Here is an 18,436-nt window from a genome sequence, read left to right as displayed (position 1 = left end):
TGCCCCGCATTCTTTAACCACCATTTCCTCATTTTCATGTCTATCACTCTCCATATATACCTTTCTGCCTGTTCCTGTGTTCTCTCTTCGTTTTTTGTCTTGGCCTCCTCTTTTAACTCTTTCACCTTGTTTCTTTCCTCCTCATTCATTTCTCTTCTTATATATATATCCTTCATACCCTCTATCTTTCTTAACAAACTCGTTCTTCTCAAGATGTGTTCGGCTGCCGCTTGGGTATTAAGTCTTATTTTCATGGGACGTTTCCCCCCTTCTGAATATTTCCCAATCCTGTACACTTCTTCTATTTGTATATCAGTTTCATCTCCTTCTACAATTTTCCCAATGATTTCTTTTGCTCTTTGTAATTCTTCTCTTTCTCTTAGAACTTTATTTGATATGGTCTTCTCTTTATCCCCAAACACCATCAGGCACATCTTTTTTTGTACCGTATCCCTTACTATGTTATCTTTTCCTTAATGATTTTCACTACTTTTTTCGCCATCTCTTTATCATGTTCTTCTTGCTGTTTTCTTATTATTTCTGTCATATCTATCTTCTCTTGTTCTCTCTCTTCTTTCCAACTTTTCACTTCCTTTTCAACTAAGCCTTTTACTTCACTCTGGATTTTGCCTTCATCTATCCTAACTTCTTTCTTCTCCACCATGCTCCTTAACTTTCCATTTTCTTTTTTGAGTTCTTGTATTTCTTCACTGTACTTTACATTTAAATCCACTATCTTTTCCACTTCTTCTCTGTGTGTGTGTGTGTGTGTGTGTGTGCTTTTACAATAGGGAAAGCCAGTGTAGGTAGTGTCTCTTTTTTCAATTATTTGTTGAAAACCTACACTTTAGTTTCCATCAGGACAATCTAATCAGCACTTACTGAACAATTTCTGGATAAAACTGCTTGTCCCATGGAGAGAACAGCGAGTCTGTGACATACAGACGTTTCCCATCAAGTGAGAGCTGCAACATCTGAGGACTTCCCTCAATACGTTTTCCCTTGATGTACACAGGATCAGGCTGCTCCTGTGGATTACCATAACATGTTATATCTATTTGAAACTTACATCATACGAAAATACTATACTGTAAATTTCTATTTGTGGGCAAGCCTCCCTCCATGTATAGTACATATATTCATATATTCATTTAGTACATATATTCATCTTCAATGAAAAAAACTTTAGGTGATATGTGATCTTGTATTCAAGTGTATCAGGCTAAGCAAGCCTCGTGTGTATGTGTGTGTGTGTGTGTGTGTGTGTGTGTGTGTGTGTGTGTGTGTGTGTGTGTGTGTGTGTGTGTGTGTGTGTGTGTGTGTGTGTGTGTGTGTGTGTGTGTGTGTGCGTGCGTGCACACGTGTGTTTGCACACACACTATGTGTATGTGCTCTTTCCTCTTTATTCATATCCCTTTTACTGTAATTGTGTTTCAAGCCCTCATTTTGACCAATTTATATACTTTTGTTAAAATTTCATCTGCCTTTGCCTGTATACTAAATCTAACCTTGAAGGGCCAGTCTAGTACATATTTACCCAGTTTGTGTAATTCTATTTCTTTTATTTGTCATTTTCTTGTGTCACTCCAATTATTTATTTTGCCACATCTTTCTTCTTTTTGTCTTATGTACTTCAAAGGTGCACTTTCTCTTTGGCCCTAAATATTAAGTATTTTTTCTGTATATGTGCCTACTTACCTACTTGCAGTACATAAGGCATGACCTACACTCATGTGGTCCTCTCTCATTATCTATACTTATCTAGTTTTCTTTATTTGATGTACATTCTTCACCTCTATCACCATTTTAATAGTATATTCCTGCTATCTTTCTGTGGAAGAAGCTCTTTTTTTTTGTCTGTCTGTCTAACTATCTGTCTGTCTGTCTGTCTGTCTGTCTGTCTGACTATCTGTCTGTCTGTCTGTCTGTCTGTCTGTCTGTTTCTCATCCTAGTCCTCTTCAATGTCCAATCTCAATAACAGGTTGTATGTACAAGTCGACATGTAAAACCTATCATGATCATGAGAGTCACATGCTGGACTCATGATCACCAGTTATACCCTCCTAAAGAGAACCCAATCTGTGAAAATTATACTAGTCACACACCACACACCCCACCCTCTTACTAATTTGAGAAAACCTTTGCACTCATACCTGAAAAGGTGTGAACTTCAGCCTATCAAGTGACAGTTGAGGACATTTAAAGAGCTAGTAAATAAAAACAAGGCTAGCTTTTGCCAATCTTTCTGCATTTCAAAGAAAAACATATTTTTAAAAGATAAAATAAAGTTAAAAGAAGAAGCTGTCTTGTTTACTGAAATGAAAGAACATTGCATAGCCTCACATCTCAGGAAGTAACAAGAGTGTGAGTTTTATGTGAACAAAATTTTAAAAAAATTTTCCCATAGTAGTATGATCAAGATGCCTATATACGAGTATTTCAATGATTCTTTCTACATTCATCTTGCAAACCATTGTTAAATCAAGTTTAATTCATACATCTTGAAATTATAGAAAAATGCAACTTAAGTACTTACTTTTAATTCAACATCATGAATTACTTTTACCCGACCACCTTTTACAATAGATCCTCCAAGGAAAATTTGTCCTGTTAACTTTGGGTGTTCTGGGTCAGTAATATCATACTGGCGAATATCTCCATGAGCCCAGTTGCTGAAGTACAAAAACCGGTCATCCAGTGATATGATAATGTCTGTAATAATACCTGAAGAAGAAGAAAACTTATAAGAAAAGCTAATCAAGAAATTTAAACTAATAATTTGGCACCATTTCATAAGCATGTTGATCTGAATCACAAATACACAAATACAGGCAAATGCCACTGTCCTACACATTTCAAGTAACACAATCAATATCAATTAACATCTTACCAGGCATCTCTGGCAGGGCCCACCCCTCTACCTTCTTAGGAGGTACACTGATAACCTTATGTGCTTCATAAGTCCCATCAGGCTTTCTGAAAAATCTGCAGGCACCATTGGAAATAAAATGAAAAAATTAATTAATAATTATAATAAGGATAATAATACAGGCTGACAATCAATACTTCAGCATCCTTGGTTCTAGAGCCATCCCAAATTAGCCAATTTCCCAGGTTAACTAAGTTAAGCGTGGCTATTGTACCAAAGAATGTTTTCAAATTAAATCAAACAGCCACTATACAACATGTATGTTAAATACAAATAGCATGAAACAGAAAACAACCCTGACAAACTCTTGGACACATTCTGCTGCTCATTCCTTGTTTGCCAATCGTTTTCCTCCACAACCCTTTTACACATTGAAATGCCATAGCACTTCAGGAATCTCAGTATACTTAGTGATGTTCTAAACCAAACTCTCTATGAAACAAATTTATTTGTTCCATCATCACTGTGCTAGTTGTGTTCACACCTCTTTCACTGTCAAAACCACTGTATCATTGCTCGATCATGATCTACATTTTTTTCCTTCTTTCACCATATTTCATATGCACACCTGTTTTTTGAAGCATTGTCTGAAAAGAATTGCTTTAGCTCATCCCACCACTTTATATCATACACAGCTGATGATGCTATGCCATAAGCTTCACAAAGCTAGGTGATGAACAGAAACACCATGGTCCAGCTTTTGCAAGACTTCCACTTTTCTGTTTTTGTTACTGCGTATGTTTCCATTTTGTGCCACAATCTCCACTTCCTCTTCTTTCTTAAGTCATAGCTAGTTTGAAATAAGGAGAGAGAGAGAGAGAGAGAGAGAGAGAGAGAGAGAGAGAGAGAGAGAGAGAGAGAGAGAGAGAGAGAGAGAGAGAGAGAGAGAGAGAGAGAGAGAGAGAGAGAGAGAAAGTTCTGCTCAGTGTTAATTATACACACATTCATGTGCATACATGCACATGCACACAATGTGGGTTTCCTGAATGGACTGGTTGAGTGATGATGCAGTGTGAGAGCACAACCATTGTCAAAACTGCTCCTGAATTTACTTGCTCCATTTCTATCCTAATGTATTCCATACGCAGAGAACAATAATTTGTCAGTACATCTTCATAAACATGTTGATATATGTAAAATCTATTATAAAATTCCATGGTGGGACTTTTACACTTACACACTCATTGCTTATTTCCTTGCTCCATTTCTATTCTATCATATTTCACAGACAACTGAGCAATAATAATCTGTCAGTATAAATCTGCACAGATGTTGATCATACATAAGATGTATAAAAATTCCTGGTAAATGTCTTGATGTCCTCTTCTCAATATAGTGCACACAAAAGCATTACTGTACTATTATGATTGTAGCATCATTTGCTGCTACATGCATAGTAAAATAATCACATAGCAACAGCATGTTTAAGACAGAGAATATAGCCAGTTAAAAATATGCAGTATGTTTTAAAGACAGAGAATACAGCCAGCTGAAAATAAGCCAGATTAAATAAGGTTCTGGATTGAAGAATGCTGGAGTATCAATGGTCAACCTGTAATAATAATAATAATAATAATAATAATAATAATAATAATAATAATAATAATAATAATAATAATAATTTTGCCATTACTGTGATCAGACAAGATTTGTTAAGTGAGTATTTATAATTTCATCTTAAACCAGCACTAACACTACATATAATATTTTGGATGTAAATTAATGTTTTGCATTTCAGTAATTATATGATTCATGGATTCAAAAGGTAAGAGCTAATTGTGATGAGGCCCTCTATCAACTGAAGTGACTATATGGAACAAACAGACATCTGCAGTCTTGCTCAGTGAGCTGGTAAACCAGGCACACAAATTTCAACCTCTACCACATAAATTTCTCTAGACTATGTAAAGTGATAAATCATCAGTTGTAGAAAAATAAGCTGTACTATAATTATTTACACCCATTTATTATTGAGGGTTTTCTGGAGTGCTCTGAAACGTGTGTGAGACTGTCACATATATCATAAGAATTAGTCAGCTGGTCAATCACATAAAAAGTTAATTTAGAAAGACTGATAGTGTTTTAAGGAGAAAATGTCCACACAGAACCCTCTAAAGATCAGCAATATTGCTTTCTTGCATAAAACAAAAAAAAACTTTTACCACCTGAAAATATTGGCATACAAAGCACAGCCAACAAAACCCTCTGTGGCAAGAGGATTGTGCAAAAAACGGATTTCCAGTGGCATAACACCCTCCAAACCAAGGTCAATGCGCTGGAGCAGCCGCCGCTCAGACCAAGAGTATACATTGATATGAGTGCCATACTTTCCTGAAATGCAACACAAATTTAGGATGTGATATTTGCAAGAAATTCTCCATGATAATGGAAACTCAAGAATATATCAACTCCCTCATATTTCCTATACAGTCTTAAAATATTTCATGCTGAAAATACATATGTACAGCAAAACTTACTAGCTGTGATGTCTTTAGGGTCAAAGCCTTTACCAAAAGCAGTAGGGCAGCCCCATTCACTGGATATTAGGACATCATGTGTTGGCTGGTACCAATAATCATACCCAAACTCTGAGTCCATACTAGTCCAGGGACCTGCAGATCATTCAACAATGAAGTAAAACTTCAAACCATAACATAAGTAATGCTTTCAAACAGACCTGAAACAATTATTTGGGTATTCTTTCAAACAGGAATCTATCCTTTCAAACAGAAATCAACACAAAGGAAAGAGAAAATACAGAAGTTCAGACATACAGCTAACAGAAAATATGTACAAAAGCAAGGCAAAACTATGATATTCTATTAATCATCAACCAGTATTAGTTCACAGCTTAAAAAGACCTATTCCAGTCTAGTCCAATAAATATAAATATTATACATGTAAATATAAAATGCTTTAGTACATTCAATTACATAATAGAATCATGTAGCTTGACTAGCTTATTTGAAGTATGCAGTATATATTCAAGTGTAATGCCTTCTTTTAAAGCATCACAGAAGCACTGGGAAATTTATCTCAGGTCAGTATAAATATTTAGCAATGAGAGGTGCCCTGAACATGGAATGAATCCCTCAATGTGGTATATAAGGCAGTGCCTTGGATGTCAGAAGCAAATGATAATCAAATTCGAAGATAATATTTAGGTCTTTTGTAACTCTTGTCAATAAACAAACAATTATTTAATACCATTTAGACACTAAAACCATACATTATTCAACTGCCACATAACAAAGCATAAACAAACCTGTGTGCTCAAAGGTATATGAGTCAAAGGTGATGAAGGACCCTTTGGCTTTGCCTTGTGCATCTCCCAGTGTAGATAACATTACTTGACCATTAGGAAGGCAGTGGGTGGTATGGGGATGGCTAACTCCATTAGATGTTAAAATCTCAGGTTCTATTATCTGTTCAAAAGAAGCAAGACATGTTTTATTACAATTCTAAATTTTTATCAATTAGCACCTGCAGGTGCAAGTGCAATCCCTTATGAGTTTTTCCAGATTGAGTTCAGTGTTAATGTAGATAAACCCATGTGGCAACAAAACACCTATAGTTTTAAATGGGTTATAGTTACAGTTAGCACACACATCAACACAACATTCTAAATTATTCTTAATAAATGCAATCATAAATTGAATTCTTAGCACAAAGAATTTAGTTGTGTTGGGTCAAGACAAACTGCTGTCAAAAACAAACGTACAAACCTTGAAGAGTTTGGGATTCCGTTCAGAAGAGATGTCAATGATGTATACCCTTGAGGAGCCCAGTGCAGGCATGACAAGTCTATTGCGGACCTTAGTGGGATCATCATAACACGATGAACAGGTATTCCAGCCAGTGTGATGAATCTCATCATCCAAATAAGGAAGATACAACCGGTGAACCACCTGTGCAATATTTACTATGTTAACTGTACTGTAACAAAACACCTGCCTCTAGCATACTTAAAGAGCGTTCTATTTCTTTTACAATAAGATTTTTCTTCAATTTTCATATATACGAGTATGGTACTGTCTTGATGTTTGTTTGCGGCTGATCTCTCTCCAAAAACAACATTATTGGTCAAAAAGAATTTATTCAATGAATTATTGATACTAGACTGAATGATTCAGGCAAATAAGCCATTACATATGAAATATGCATATGATAATATAAGGCCTTTGTACTTAGTACAACTATTAAATACTCTCACGCAAACAGTTACAGATTTCTCCTCTCTGTAATATGCTTCAAGTTGATGAAACATCACACTGAAATACAGGTCTTCCTTCCCAGTGTATTTAGTGTCCGAAAGTTCCTTTTACCTGTTCAGACAAAAATTTTCTTAAAATTCCTCAAAGATATGACCATGGTAGGTGATGTACATTTAGATTTGCTCCTGCAACTATTAATTTTTTGTTTTCCAACACTCCTGTTTTTTTGCTCTAACAATGCTCCTTATTCACCACCTTAACAGTCCTTCTTATCCCATACACTTACTCTTCTGCTCATTAACTAGAAATCTCACAATTCATCAATACAACATAAATTGCCCTACCACTCATTACTCCAATGTGGAATGTCTGAACATTGATAACTAACCTTGCAGTAGGTTTGTGATTGTGGATCAACATCAACTGTTGCCAGATAATCAGGCTTTCCAGAGCCTGTTCTTATACACGGCAGCCATACAATCTTCTCCCTTGGACCCTCCTTCATGGCTATGAGAGGGCTTGCATAACCTGGTCCTAAAAGAAAAGAAAAATCTATATCAAATAGATTATGCCTATCAGTCTCATTAAAGTTAAGATGGATTAGAAAATGGAAAACAATTGACACATTTGTTGCAGCCAAATAGTCAGATCTATTTTAGTCCATCCATTGAAATTACCTAGACACATGCTACTGAAAAATTAAATATTATCTAGTGGATGCATGATATTTATCCCTACAGAAGTTAGATGCACTATACACCATTAGTTCCGATTTTCCATTGGCTTCCCTGGAGTGATCAGCTTGGGAAGGAGGACTGCCCCACTGGGAAAGAAATCAAAGTTTTTTATCTGATGCCTCAGATTTCAAATTCTAGGGTACTAACACCACCAAATATGAATGTGACTTTCAGCTCCTATGCAGAATCTTTAGGGGTGGCCCCTTTGGGGATATGGCTTTCTACTGCTCTCCCAAATCAACTTGCTCCCCACCTAGGATGATCTGAGAATACCATCACCTTTATTAAAGGCCCTCTATTGGCTATATCTTCTAAGAAATATATTTATTTTTTATTGTAAATAAGTCCATTCTCACAAATGTGAAGCACAAAAGGATGCATGGCAGGTGGAAATTTTCATTGTAGATAGTGAACAGAGGAAGTGATCTAGTCATCTGTTTTCAACTGACCTGTGGTGTGCAGCTGTGGCCAGTCACTGTATGACCCTGACATCATTGGAAAACAGTGTTGTCAAGTGCCTTGGTATACACTACACTAAAATCATTGGTATTATCCTCAAAGAAAAAATAAATATTCATAATATTTTACATTTTTTTTTTTTTTATTTATGTAGGAAGGACACTGGCCAAGGGCAACAAAAATCCAATAAAAAAAATGCCCACTGAAATGCCAGTCCCATAAAAGGGTCAAAGCAGTGGTCAAAAATTGATGAATAAGTGTCTTGAAACCTCCCTCTTGAAGGAATTCAAGTCATAGGAAGGTGGAAATACAGAAGCAGGCAGGGAGTTCCAGAGTTTACCAGAGAAAGGGATGAATGATTGAGAATACTGGTTAACTCTTGTGTTAGAGAGGTGGACAGAATAGGGATGAGAGGAAGAAGAAAGTCTTGTGCAGCGAGGCTGTGGGAGAAGGGGAGGCATGCAGTTAGCAAGATCAGAAGAGCAGTTAGCATGAAAATAGCAGTAGAAGACAGCTAGATATGCAACATTGCGGCAATGAGAGAGAGGCTGAAGACAGTCAGTTTGCTTTACTAAGCAAATGGATACACTCAGATTAATCTTGAAGCAACAAATAGTTGACATATTAAACAGAAAGAGGAGTACTGTGACTGATGTTGCAGAAGAATGGGCCCTAAGGAGGCCATGCTTAAACACTTAGTATACAGGGTATAACACAAGTTTCTGCAGATATTGCTAGAAATGAAAGTACAGGTTAATCTAAGTAGAAAATATTCTATGCACATAAGCATTTTGAGGCTTTGTTTGGCTGTGGTGTGAGATTCAAGTGTGGCCTGATGACAGATATAAGTACAACAGCAGGGCCGGGTGAAATATTCAGTCACGATTTCTAAAAGTTTTGGAGCTTTACAGTATCCCTGGATTAAATTAATCCTCTGGATTAAATACTTTTCCTGACATATCTAACCACGTTTCTTTTAAAGCAATGATATCAAAGTTCTTTTTACACGCTATTCCTCTAAGCAAGTCTAAACCAAGTCTAAGCAAGTCCAAGCAACCAAAAAAAGCGCTGGAGTGCAGTTACCTCCCCCTCGAGAATTCCGGCCAAAACCCAAACACCCTGGCATGATAAATGCACTCCATCCTGGGCGTACAAGGTGACCTCTTCTATGATAGGGACACCTTGTACGCCCGGGATGGAGTGCATTTATCACACCAGGGTGTTAAGTTTTTGTCCGGAACTCTCAAGCGGGAGGTAACTGCACTCCAGCACTTTTTTCATTAGTCAGGAGGGAAGAAGGGGTTGTGAGGTCAAAAAGAAGGACAAATTAGTTAAATCTAGAAAGGTAACTAGCTCATGGAAGGTGAGAAATAGCTTAAGTGTTTACTACGCAAATTGTAAAAGCATTTTGAATAAAACAGACTTGCTTAGAGGAATAGCGTGTGTAGAGAACTTTGATATCATTAACAGAAACTTGGTTAGATATGTCAGGGAAAGTATTTAATCCAGAGGTTAATATAGATGGTTATACACTGTTCTATAAAGATAAGTAAAGCAGAAGAGGAGGAGGCATCGCATTATAAGTTAAGGACACATTACAATGTTGTATTAACAGCAGAATTAAAACAGATAGCAAAATAGAGTCGATATGGGGTAGATATTAAGGAAGGATCACAGTCAGTAGTACTGGGAGTGATGTACAGACCACCAAACAGTACAAAGGAAATTAACACCTCACTGTGGCAGGAATTAAATAGAGCAGGAAGATACGGTCAGGTATGTGTGATAGGAGATTTTAATATTAGGAATATCGACTGGAGTCTGATGGTGGGTAACAAGAAAACAGGGGAATTTCTTAAGGTAATTCAGAAAAATTTTTTTTAAACAGGTAGTCATAGAACCCACAAGGGGGAACAATATTCTAGATTTAATTCTTACTAACAGAGAGGAAGCATTTACGCAGGGAGAGGTTGGAGGACAGCTAGGTAACAGTGACCATTGGGAATTTAGGTACAAATTAAAATGGGAAAAAACTTTTAGAGGCAAAAACACTAGTAAAATACCTGACTTCAGGAGAGCAGATTTTGAGGAATTAAAAAGGTATCTCCAAGGAGTTGACTGGCAACAGATGCAGGGTAAGGTCAGGTCCAGGACAGAGTTGAGAGAGATAAGGCAGGATGAGAGAGGTGAGGTGCAGTGTGAGGGCGTAGGACAAGAGGAGGGAAGATGTGTCCAGAAGGGGCGGAGGAGAGAGAGAGAGAGAGAGACGGGGAGAAAGATGTGAGTATGTTGGAGGATCAGGTCATGCTGAAATGGGAGAGGTGAGGTCAAGGGGAGTAGATGAGGGAGTGCAGAGGATGGAAGGGGCCATGATGAGGGAATTAGGTGAAGTAACTGTAGATGAGTTGTATAAATATTTCATAGATTAAATGCATACAGGTCAGTTAGCAAACATCCCACATAGACCAATAAGATCACAGAAAAATTACCCTAAATGGATGACTGCTAGGTTAAAACATTATACAGGGCAGAAGAGAAGTATATATAAGAGATTAAGGGCAGGTGAAGAAGTTTTAAGGCCACAATATAATGAATTAGTTTGAACAGTCAGGAGGTTAACAAGGAAAGCTAAGGGCAATTATGAATTAAAGGTAGCCAGCCAGGTGAAATTGGACCCCAAGGGATTTTATCAGGTACAGTAAAATCCCTCTCATCCGGCATTCGAGTATCCGGCAGCTTCAAGTATCCGGCACATTTTTTCCCCGAGCCTTAAAATCAATAAAAAATCAATGTGTACACATAAAATCAATTAAAATTCCCACGCGAGGCATACTTTGTCCCCTCGCCACCAGAGCACACTGCTTCGCGCCACCCGCGGCCCACTGCACTGTGTTTACTCAGTGACTCAGTCCCGCATGTGCACTGTTTATCGCCTGACGCCTTCATCATGCCTAAAGTTGCAGAAAAGAGGAAGCATGTTGTGCTTACACTTAAGCAGCTGATCAGATCAGCTGATCTTTGTTATGGTAAGATGCGTGAGTGTAGGGTGGTGATTGTGGACATAATTTCACTTCTATTCAAGTATCCGGCAATATTCAGGTATCTGGTATGTCGGCGGTCCCGTTGATGCCGGATAAGAGGGATTTTACTGTATACAGGACAAAGAATAAGGACACTATAGGTCCATTAAAGGCAGCATATGGGGAGCTGGTTAGTTCTGGGGAGGAGATTAGTAAAATTCTGAATGAGTATTTTTTAACTGTCTTCACCAAGGAAAACATGCAGGATATGCCAAATAATGAACAGATGTTTAGAGCAGATGAGAATGAGAAGCTGACAGATATTTCCATAACTAAGGAGATAGTGGAACAGGAGATAGATAGGCTAAAAAAGTTCAAGGCACCAGGATCAGATGAAATATATCCCAGAGTACTTAAGGAATGCAAAGAGGTTATTAGTGAACCATTAGTTTCTGTCTTTAGGAAATCACTTGAGTCAGGTAAAGTACCAGAAATATGGAGGCAGGCTAATGTAGTACCCATCTTTAAGAAAGGAGATAAAATTTAGTGTCTAATTATAGACCTGTCAGCTTAACTTCAGTTGTTGGTAAAATATTGGAGTCAATAATAGCGAGGAACATTAGGGAGCATTTAGACAAGCATAACTTGATAAATCAGTCACAGCATGGCTTCATGAAGGGGAAGTCTTGCCTGATGAACTTGTTAAGTTTTTACAGTAGAGTGTACGAGGCAGTAGACAATGGTGATAGATATGACATCTTATATCTGGACTTTAGTAAAGCATTTGACAAGGTACCCCATCAGAGACTCCTAAGAAAAGTTAGAGCACACGGGATAGATGGGAGGGTGTTAGGCTGGATAAGGTCATGGCTAAGCGACTTGCGACAAAGAGTTGTAATAAACGGCTCTAAATCCAAATGGGGTCATGTAATTAGTGGGGTGCCACAGGGATCACTATTAGGGCCATTATTGTTTTTAATATATATCAATGACTTGGATAGTGAAATTAGTAGTGATGTTAGTTAATTTGTGGATGACACAAAGATAAGTAGATTAATTAGGTCAGAATTGAATGCTATCACCTTGCAGGCAGATTTAGATAGGATGAATGAATGGATAGACAGATGGCAAATGCAGTTTAATATCAACAAATGCAAAGTATTTAGCGTAGGTAGAGGGACCCACACAGTAGGTACTCAATAAAACAATGGAACTCTGGTAGGTACAGGGTATGAGAAAGATTTAGGAGTTATAATTAGCTCTGAATTCCATCTAGGAAAACAATGCGTAGAGGCCAGAAACAAGGCAAATAGGGTATTATGATTAATTTTTAGGAGTGTTAAAAGTAGAAGGCCCGAAGTAATATTAAAGCTACACTTGGCACTGGTCAGATCTCATCTAGACTACGCTGTGCAGTTCTGGTCCCCACATTACAGGAAAGATATAGGTCTATTAGAATTGGTACAAAGGAGAATGACTAAAAAGGATACAGAGGATGAAGAGTATTCCTTACGAGGCTAGAGTGAAGCTGTTAAATTTACATTCTTTAGAGAGATGTAGGTTAAGAGGGGACCTGATAGAAGTCTTTAAGGGGTATAAGGGTTATAACAAGGGGGATGCAAGCAAAATTCTTAGGATCAGCAACCAGGATAGAACAAGAAATAATGGGTTCAAGCTTGAAAAATTTTGGTTTAAGAAAGAGATAGGAAGAAATTGGTTCTCAAATAGAGAGGCAGATGACTGGAACGGACTCAGTAATCATGTTGTTAGTGATAAGACATTAGGGAGCTTTAAGAGAAGACTAGACGAGTTTATGGATGGGGATGATAGGTGGAAACAGATAGCTATATTTCATACAGGGACTGCCACGTGTAAGACTGGTCGCTTCATGCAGCTTCCCTTATTTCTTATGTTCTTATCCCATGAAAAGACAAGAGATAACAATGGAAAGGTGGTTTACTGCTAAGTGTTGCATAATGTTGGTATGGATATAATAAAACAAAAAATAAAACAGTAGGCTGCATGACACCATGTATTGTCTGCCTGGGCAGCGAGTAGGAAAGAGCAAGGCAAGCAGCAAATCAGCCACTTGATAGTCAATCACACAAAGTTTCCCACCTAGACAATGACAACGAAAATATTTAGATTGTATTACATAACTTGAAGTACCTGTCACCAGGCCACACGAATTTCAAACTATGCCTAAACAACACCTCAATATGCCTATGTGCATATTGAGTAGAATATTCTCAACTTATAACCCGTACTTTCACCTCTAGCAATATCTGCAGAAACTCCTGTTACACAGATTTACTATGGGAGCTTCTTTTTTTCTTAGATACTGCACATATCAAATGAAGCTTTCATGAGTTTTCTTCATTTCAATTATTTATTCATTTTTATTTTTACAAGTTGGGCAATGTGATCTGAATACCTCTTGGTATAACGATAGGCAAAAACACACTTGCACAAGATAACTTGTATCTTGGTATAATGATAGACAAAAACATACTTGCACAAGATACTTGTAATCACAGAATCCTTGAGTGATACATGTAGATAAGATATTTTGACCATCATTACACATCAAACAAGGTTTTGTGAAAGATGGTGAGGGTTTTGAACAAAGACTACCCTGACTACAAAAAAAATTCCAGCACTGAGCATTGGGAAACTGAAAGCAGGCTGCAAACAAAGGAACACATGAAAGATCCGCATCACCTTAACTTAATGAACAGTGGTGATGGAAATGAATGGCCTGTTTTCTCTCTGGTTATGAGGAATTTTCTTGGGAATCATAGAGCACTCTGATCCAGTAAACAATGTACCATTTCCATCAAATTACTTGTAAAATAAGCATCAAAGTGGACTGCACAGCCACTTCGATAATTTCTCAGCCAACCTTAATGACCCAAGTAGGGTGAAGGATTCCACTAAGATTTAAAAACCATGGACAATTAGTAACAGGGACACTGGTATGACCAGCCCATTATAATGACAATAGATTAGTGATGGAAAACTCAACACGATTGTCCTCAAGTAACATCACCATAAGTAGTTTTTAAAATGCTGCTTTTGTGTGATGATGAACACTGTACCTATGTTTGTTTCACTATTACTTGATTCTGTGGGTGCAATTTAATCATAATTAAACTTTATTTCTATTATTTTATTTTATTTATTTATTTATTTAATTATTTTTATTAAAAAGGCAACACAAATTATTTGTATTCAACCAACATTTCACTTTTTTGTTTCAATATTCCCTTGCATATCAGTATCAAAGTAAGATTTACCATTATTAAAATTTCCATGGAAATGTAATTTTAATATTGTGAGCCATTTTCACTCAAATTTTCACTTTCATTAAATCATCATCATTGTCAACATTTTCATAAATATTGTAATTTGGATATTGTTAGCGAGTTGTTTTCATCCATCTCTCCCTCATAGAAAAAAAAAAAAATGAATGCTACACTTCCCTACCTTTCTTATCTTTTAGGAGAAAAAATGAAATGGACATTGGCAATATATATATATATATATATATATATATATATATATATATATATATATATATATATATATATATATATATATATATATATATATATATATATATATATATATATATATATATATATATATATATATATATATATATATATATATATATATATATACTATTTTATTTATCTTTTTTTATTTATTTATTTTTTTTTTTTTTAAGGCTTACGACGATAACGCTAATGAGCGTTATCACGCGGATACCCAATAGACAACGGTGTCGGAAACTGTTTCTTCGAGTCATTCTCGTATGCCCCATCAGAACAGGCCACCCACATGTCTCATCACGAACCTCATACCAATAGATTCTATCAATTATGCTTATCTTACCTACCTGCCATGTTCAAAGTAATCAGAATCAACAATCGCCGAACAAATACACTGGCCGTTGTTACACCACACGTAATTAGTTTTAATTTCACTCGTTACATTACAACATAACAATATTAACTCTTAAGAAGTAAACAGTGTGGTCATGCCCGGTCACCTCAGAAGGATTATCAGTTATTGGAGAGAGAGAGAGAGAGAGAGAGAGAGAGAGAGAGAGAGAGAGAGAGACTCAAGAATTCTACTCAGACTTATCGGTGTGCGTGTGTTTGTGTGTGAGTTGGGCCGCAATCAACGACGTCAAACCGAATAAGCTACTCCTTTACCTTGGTTAATATTTATTTCCCCAAGGTCTCCGTTACTAAGGTTCCTTCTTTGTGGCAATAAAGTACGGCCTTTATTTATTTATTTATTCTTTTTTATTTACTATTGGCAATTATCTATTTTGTTTCTATGGTTACCTCGTATAGCATCATTCAGAGATGGCACAGGCACAGTGCGTAGCTTTTTCGTAAGTTTTCTTGAACCTGGCACAACACTACGTTATAACATAAACAGCCTACTTGAATCTCAAGATGATTAACGGTGACCTTGAATCATAACTACGCATTTGATAATGTAGAAGATAAGGATCTAGGTAACAGCCATCTTGAAGCTCGGCTTTAAATTTGGTAGCAATTTTGTATACTTTAATAAAACATCAATCATGAGAGAGAGAGAGAGAGAGAGAGAGAGAGAGAGAGAGAGAGAGAGAGAGAGAGAGAGAGAGAGAGAGAAATTCCCTGTGCCTAGAGATAGTGCCAGCACTCTGCATATAAGGATTAAATTTGCTGCATTAACTATCCGATCGTTTATCTCTCTCTCTCTCTCTCTCTCTCTCTCTCTCTCTCTCTCTCTCTCTCTCTCTTTGTACAGCTAGTACGTTACATATAACATACTGACTTGCTGAAAATAAGAAGTTTCTAGGAATTTGATACTTTGACAATGGTGCAGTCGCGTCATGACAAGACCTTACAGAGTCCTCCAGCGAGACCTTTTCTTTGAAATTCACACCAGACTCACATAAGGTGACCACTGCTAAAGTAACAAGTCTACCACACTGTTAAACATAAAAGTTGCTTTCTTCATAAAAGTTTGGTTTCTTCATTGAAGCTATATAAGCCAAAATTTACTACAATGGGGAGTTTTCGGAACTAAACCGCTAGATGTCGTTGCTGCTCATCTAACTGTAGGAAAGAGAGTTAAAATACTGATGTAGTAAGTCCCAGGTGCGTAAGATATCAAGATTTCGCTTGTGATATCATATTTCTGCATGCGTCAATTGAGGAAGATAAACGGACTGAGGAAATTCTCACTCCATAAGCATCAATGCAAAACTGTGAGCATCGCACATTATATCATAAGTGGACAACATTATTATAATGCTGCAAGGCACGTGATTTACTCACGACTGTCTTAAAAATGCTGGCATTTCAAATGAGCAATTGATTTGTGGAGAGAACATTTTTATTGATGGATAATCTCTGGAATGATGACTGAATCAGAATAGACTTTTTAATGCTAAACTTTGTGTCAAATTAGATTTGGAATGACATGTTCTTTTTTTCCCTTCAAATAGGAAGGAGGAATAGGAGGAGGCAATAAACACCTGCTGAAACGATAATAACTCCCAGTGAGGTCTATAGCACTGTTCAGGGGGTGCTGTGAACTTATCATTAAACCCAGCTGTGGCCTCGCTGAACGTTTCCCTTTATGTCTCACAACACAAGGGGGCAGTCACATCCTGCCCTCTAAAGACAACTCTCTTCCTCCACACAAAACTACAAACACCTAATAACACACACACCCTTCACTCAAAAATTTCAAAATTATCATGGCGACTCCTACACCAGCCTCGGAGTCCCCATCTGGGGAGGGGACCATAAATGTCCCCAGGTCGGACTGCCTTTCTGTCGACGACCCTAAGTGTCTTGACACACCCCTCAACTTTTTTATCATTAACTTCTGCAACAATTGCGGTCTAAGATCTAATTTTCAACCTGTAGAACACCACCTCTCCTCTTCTAAACCTCATCTTTTTCTCACTGAAACTCAGGTCTCTGAGGCAACTGACAGTAACCCCTTTTCTATTCCCTCTTACTTTCTCTATCCTCATTTTCGATCCAAAGCTGGATGTTGCATTTTATGTGCGCAATGACTGAACCTGCTCTTGTGCCCACGCTCTTGAATCTTCCGAGTTTTCCACCATCTGGCTACGACTAGAGTCACTCTCAAACTAAATTTATCTATGTTGTATACCTCTCACCTAACTCCTCTGACTATAAGAAATTCTTTGACTACTTAACTTCCAAAGTGGAGCACATTCTGACCCTCTTCCCTTTTGCAGAGATCTCCATTCTTGAAGACTTCAATGTTCACCACCAGCTTTGGCTTTCCTCTCCCTTCACTGACCATCCTGGTGAACTAGCCTTCAATTTTGCTATGCTGCATGACCTAGATCAATTGGTGCAACACCCTACTCGTATTCCTGACCGTCTTGGAGATACGCCCAACATTCTTGACCTTTTCCTGACCCCTAATCCTTCTGCTTATGCTGTCACCCTTTCTTCTCCATTGGGCTCCTCTGATCACAATCTCATATCTGTATCTTGTCCTATCACTCCAATCCCTCCTCAGGATCCCCCTAAGCGAAGGTGGCGTTTTGCCTCTGCTAGTTGGAGGGACCTGAGGAGGTATTTTGCTGAATTTCCTTGGAATGACTACTGCTTCCGTGTCAGAGACCCATCTTTGTATGCTGAGCGCATAACAGAGGTGATAGTGTCTGACATGGAGGCATACATTCCTCACTCTTTTTCTCAACCTAAACCTTCCAACCCTTGGTTTAACACAGCTTGTTCTCGTGCTATACATGATAGAGAGGTGGCCCACAAAAGGTACTTAAGCCTTCCATCACCAGAATCCCATGCAGTTTATATTTTTTCCCGGAACCATGCCAAGTCTGTTCTCCAACTAGCCAAAAACTCCTTCATTAACAGAAAGTGTCAAAACCTTTCAAGATCTAACTTCCCTCGTGACTTCTGGCATCTAGCCAAAAATATCTCCAATAACTTTGCTTCTTCTTCCTTCCCTCCTCTATTTCAACCAGATGGCACCACTGCTATCACATCTATTTCTAAAGCTGA

General features: G+C 37.5%; 1 protein-coding gene across 7 annotated transcripts in view; it reads right to left on the bottom strand.

Moving 5' to 3' along the window:
- The window catches only part of LOC135103633 (methanethiol oxidase-like), a 36,486-nt gene that overhangs the window by 13,289 nt on the left and 4,761 nt on the right, over window positions 1–18,436 (bottom strand). For 6 of the 7 annotated variants that reach the window (XM_064010179.1, XM_064010176.1, XM_064010178.1 and 3 more), the window contains 8 exons: window positions 7,533–7,678; window positions 6,656–6,838; window positions 6,196–6,355; window positions 5,408–5,542; window positions 5,096–5,261; window positions 2,892–2,986; window positions 2,538–2,725; window positions 883–1,028 (listed from right to left, as the gene is read on the bottom strand). In XM_064010179.1, the coding sequence (XP_063866249.1) occupies window positions 883–1,028; window positions 2,538–2,725; window positions 2,892–2,986; window positions 5,096–5,261; window positions 5,408–5,542; window positions 6,196–6,355; window positions 6,656–6,838; window positions 7,533–7,678 (1,219 nt within the window). Of the gene's footprint in view, window positions 1–882; window positions 1,029–2,537; window positions 2,726–2,891; window positions 2,987–5,095; window positions 5,262–5,407; window positions 5,543–6,195; window positions 6,356–6,655; window positions 6,839–7,532; window positions 7,679–15,261; window positions 15,418–18,436 lie in introns of those variants that run through there. The other variant, XM_064010177.1, reaches the window with a different exon arrangement.

Source organism: Scylla paramamosain, chromosome 9 (assembly GCF_035594125.1).
Source record: "Scylla paramamosain isolate STU-SP2022 chromosome 9, ASM3559412v1, whole genome shotgun sequence".
Lineage (NCBI taxonomy): Eukaryota > Metazoa > Arthropoda > Malacostraca > Decapoda > Portunidae > Scylla > Scylla paramamosain.
The sequence above is the reverse complement of the archived record's forward strand: the minus strand, read 5'-3'. Positions and strand labels throughout refer to the sequence as shown.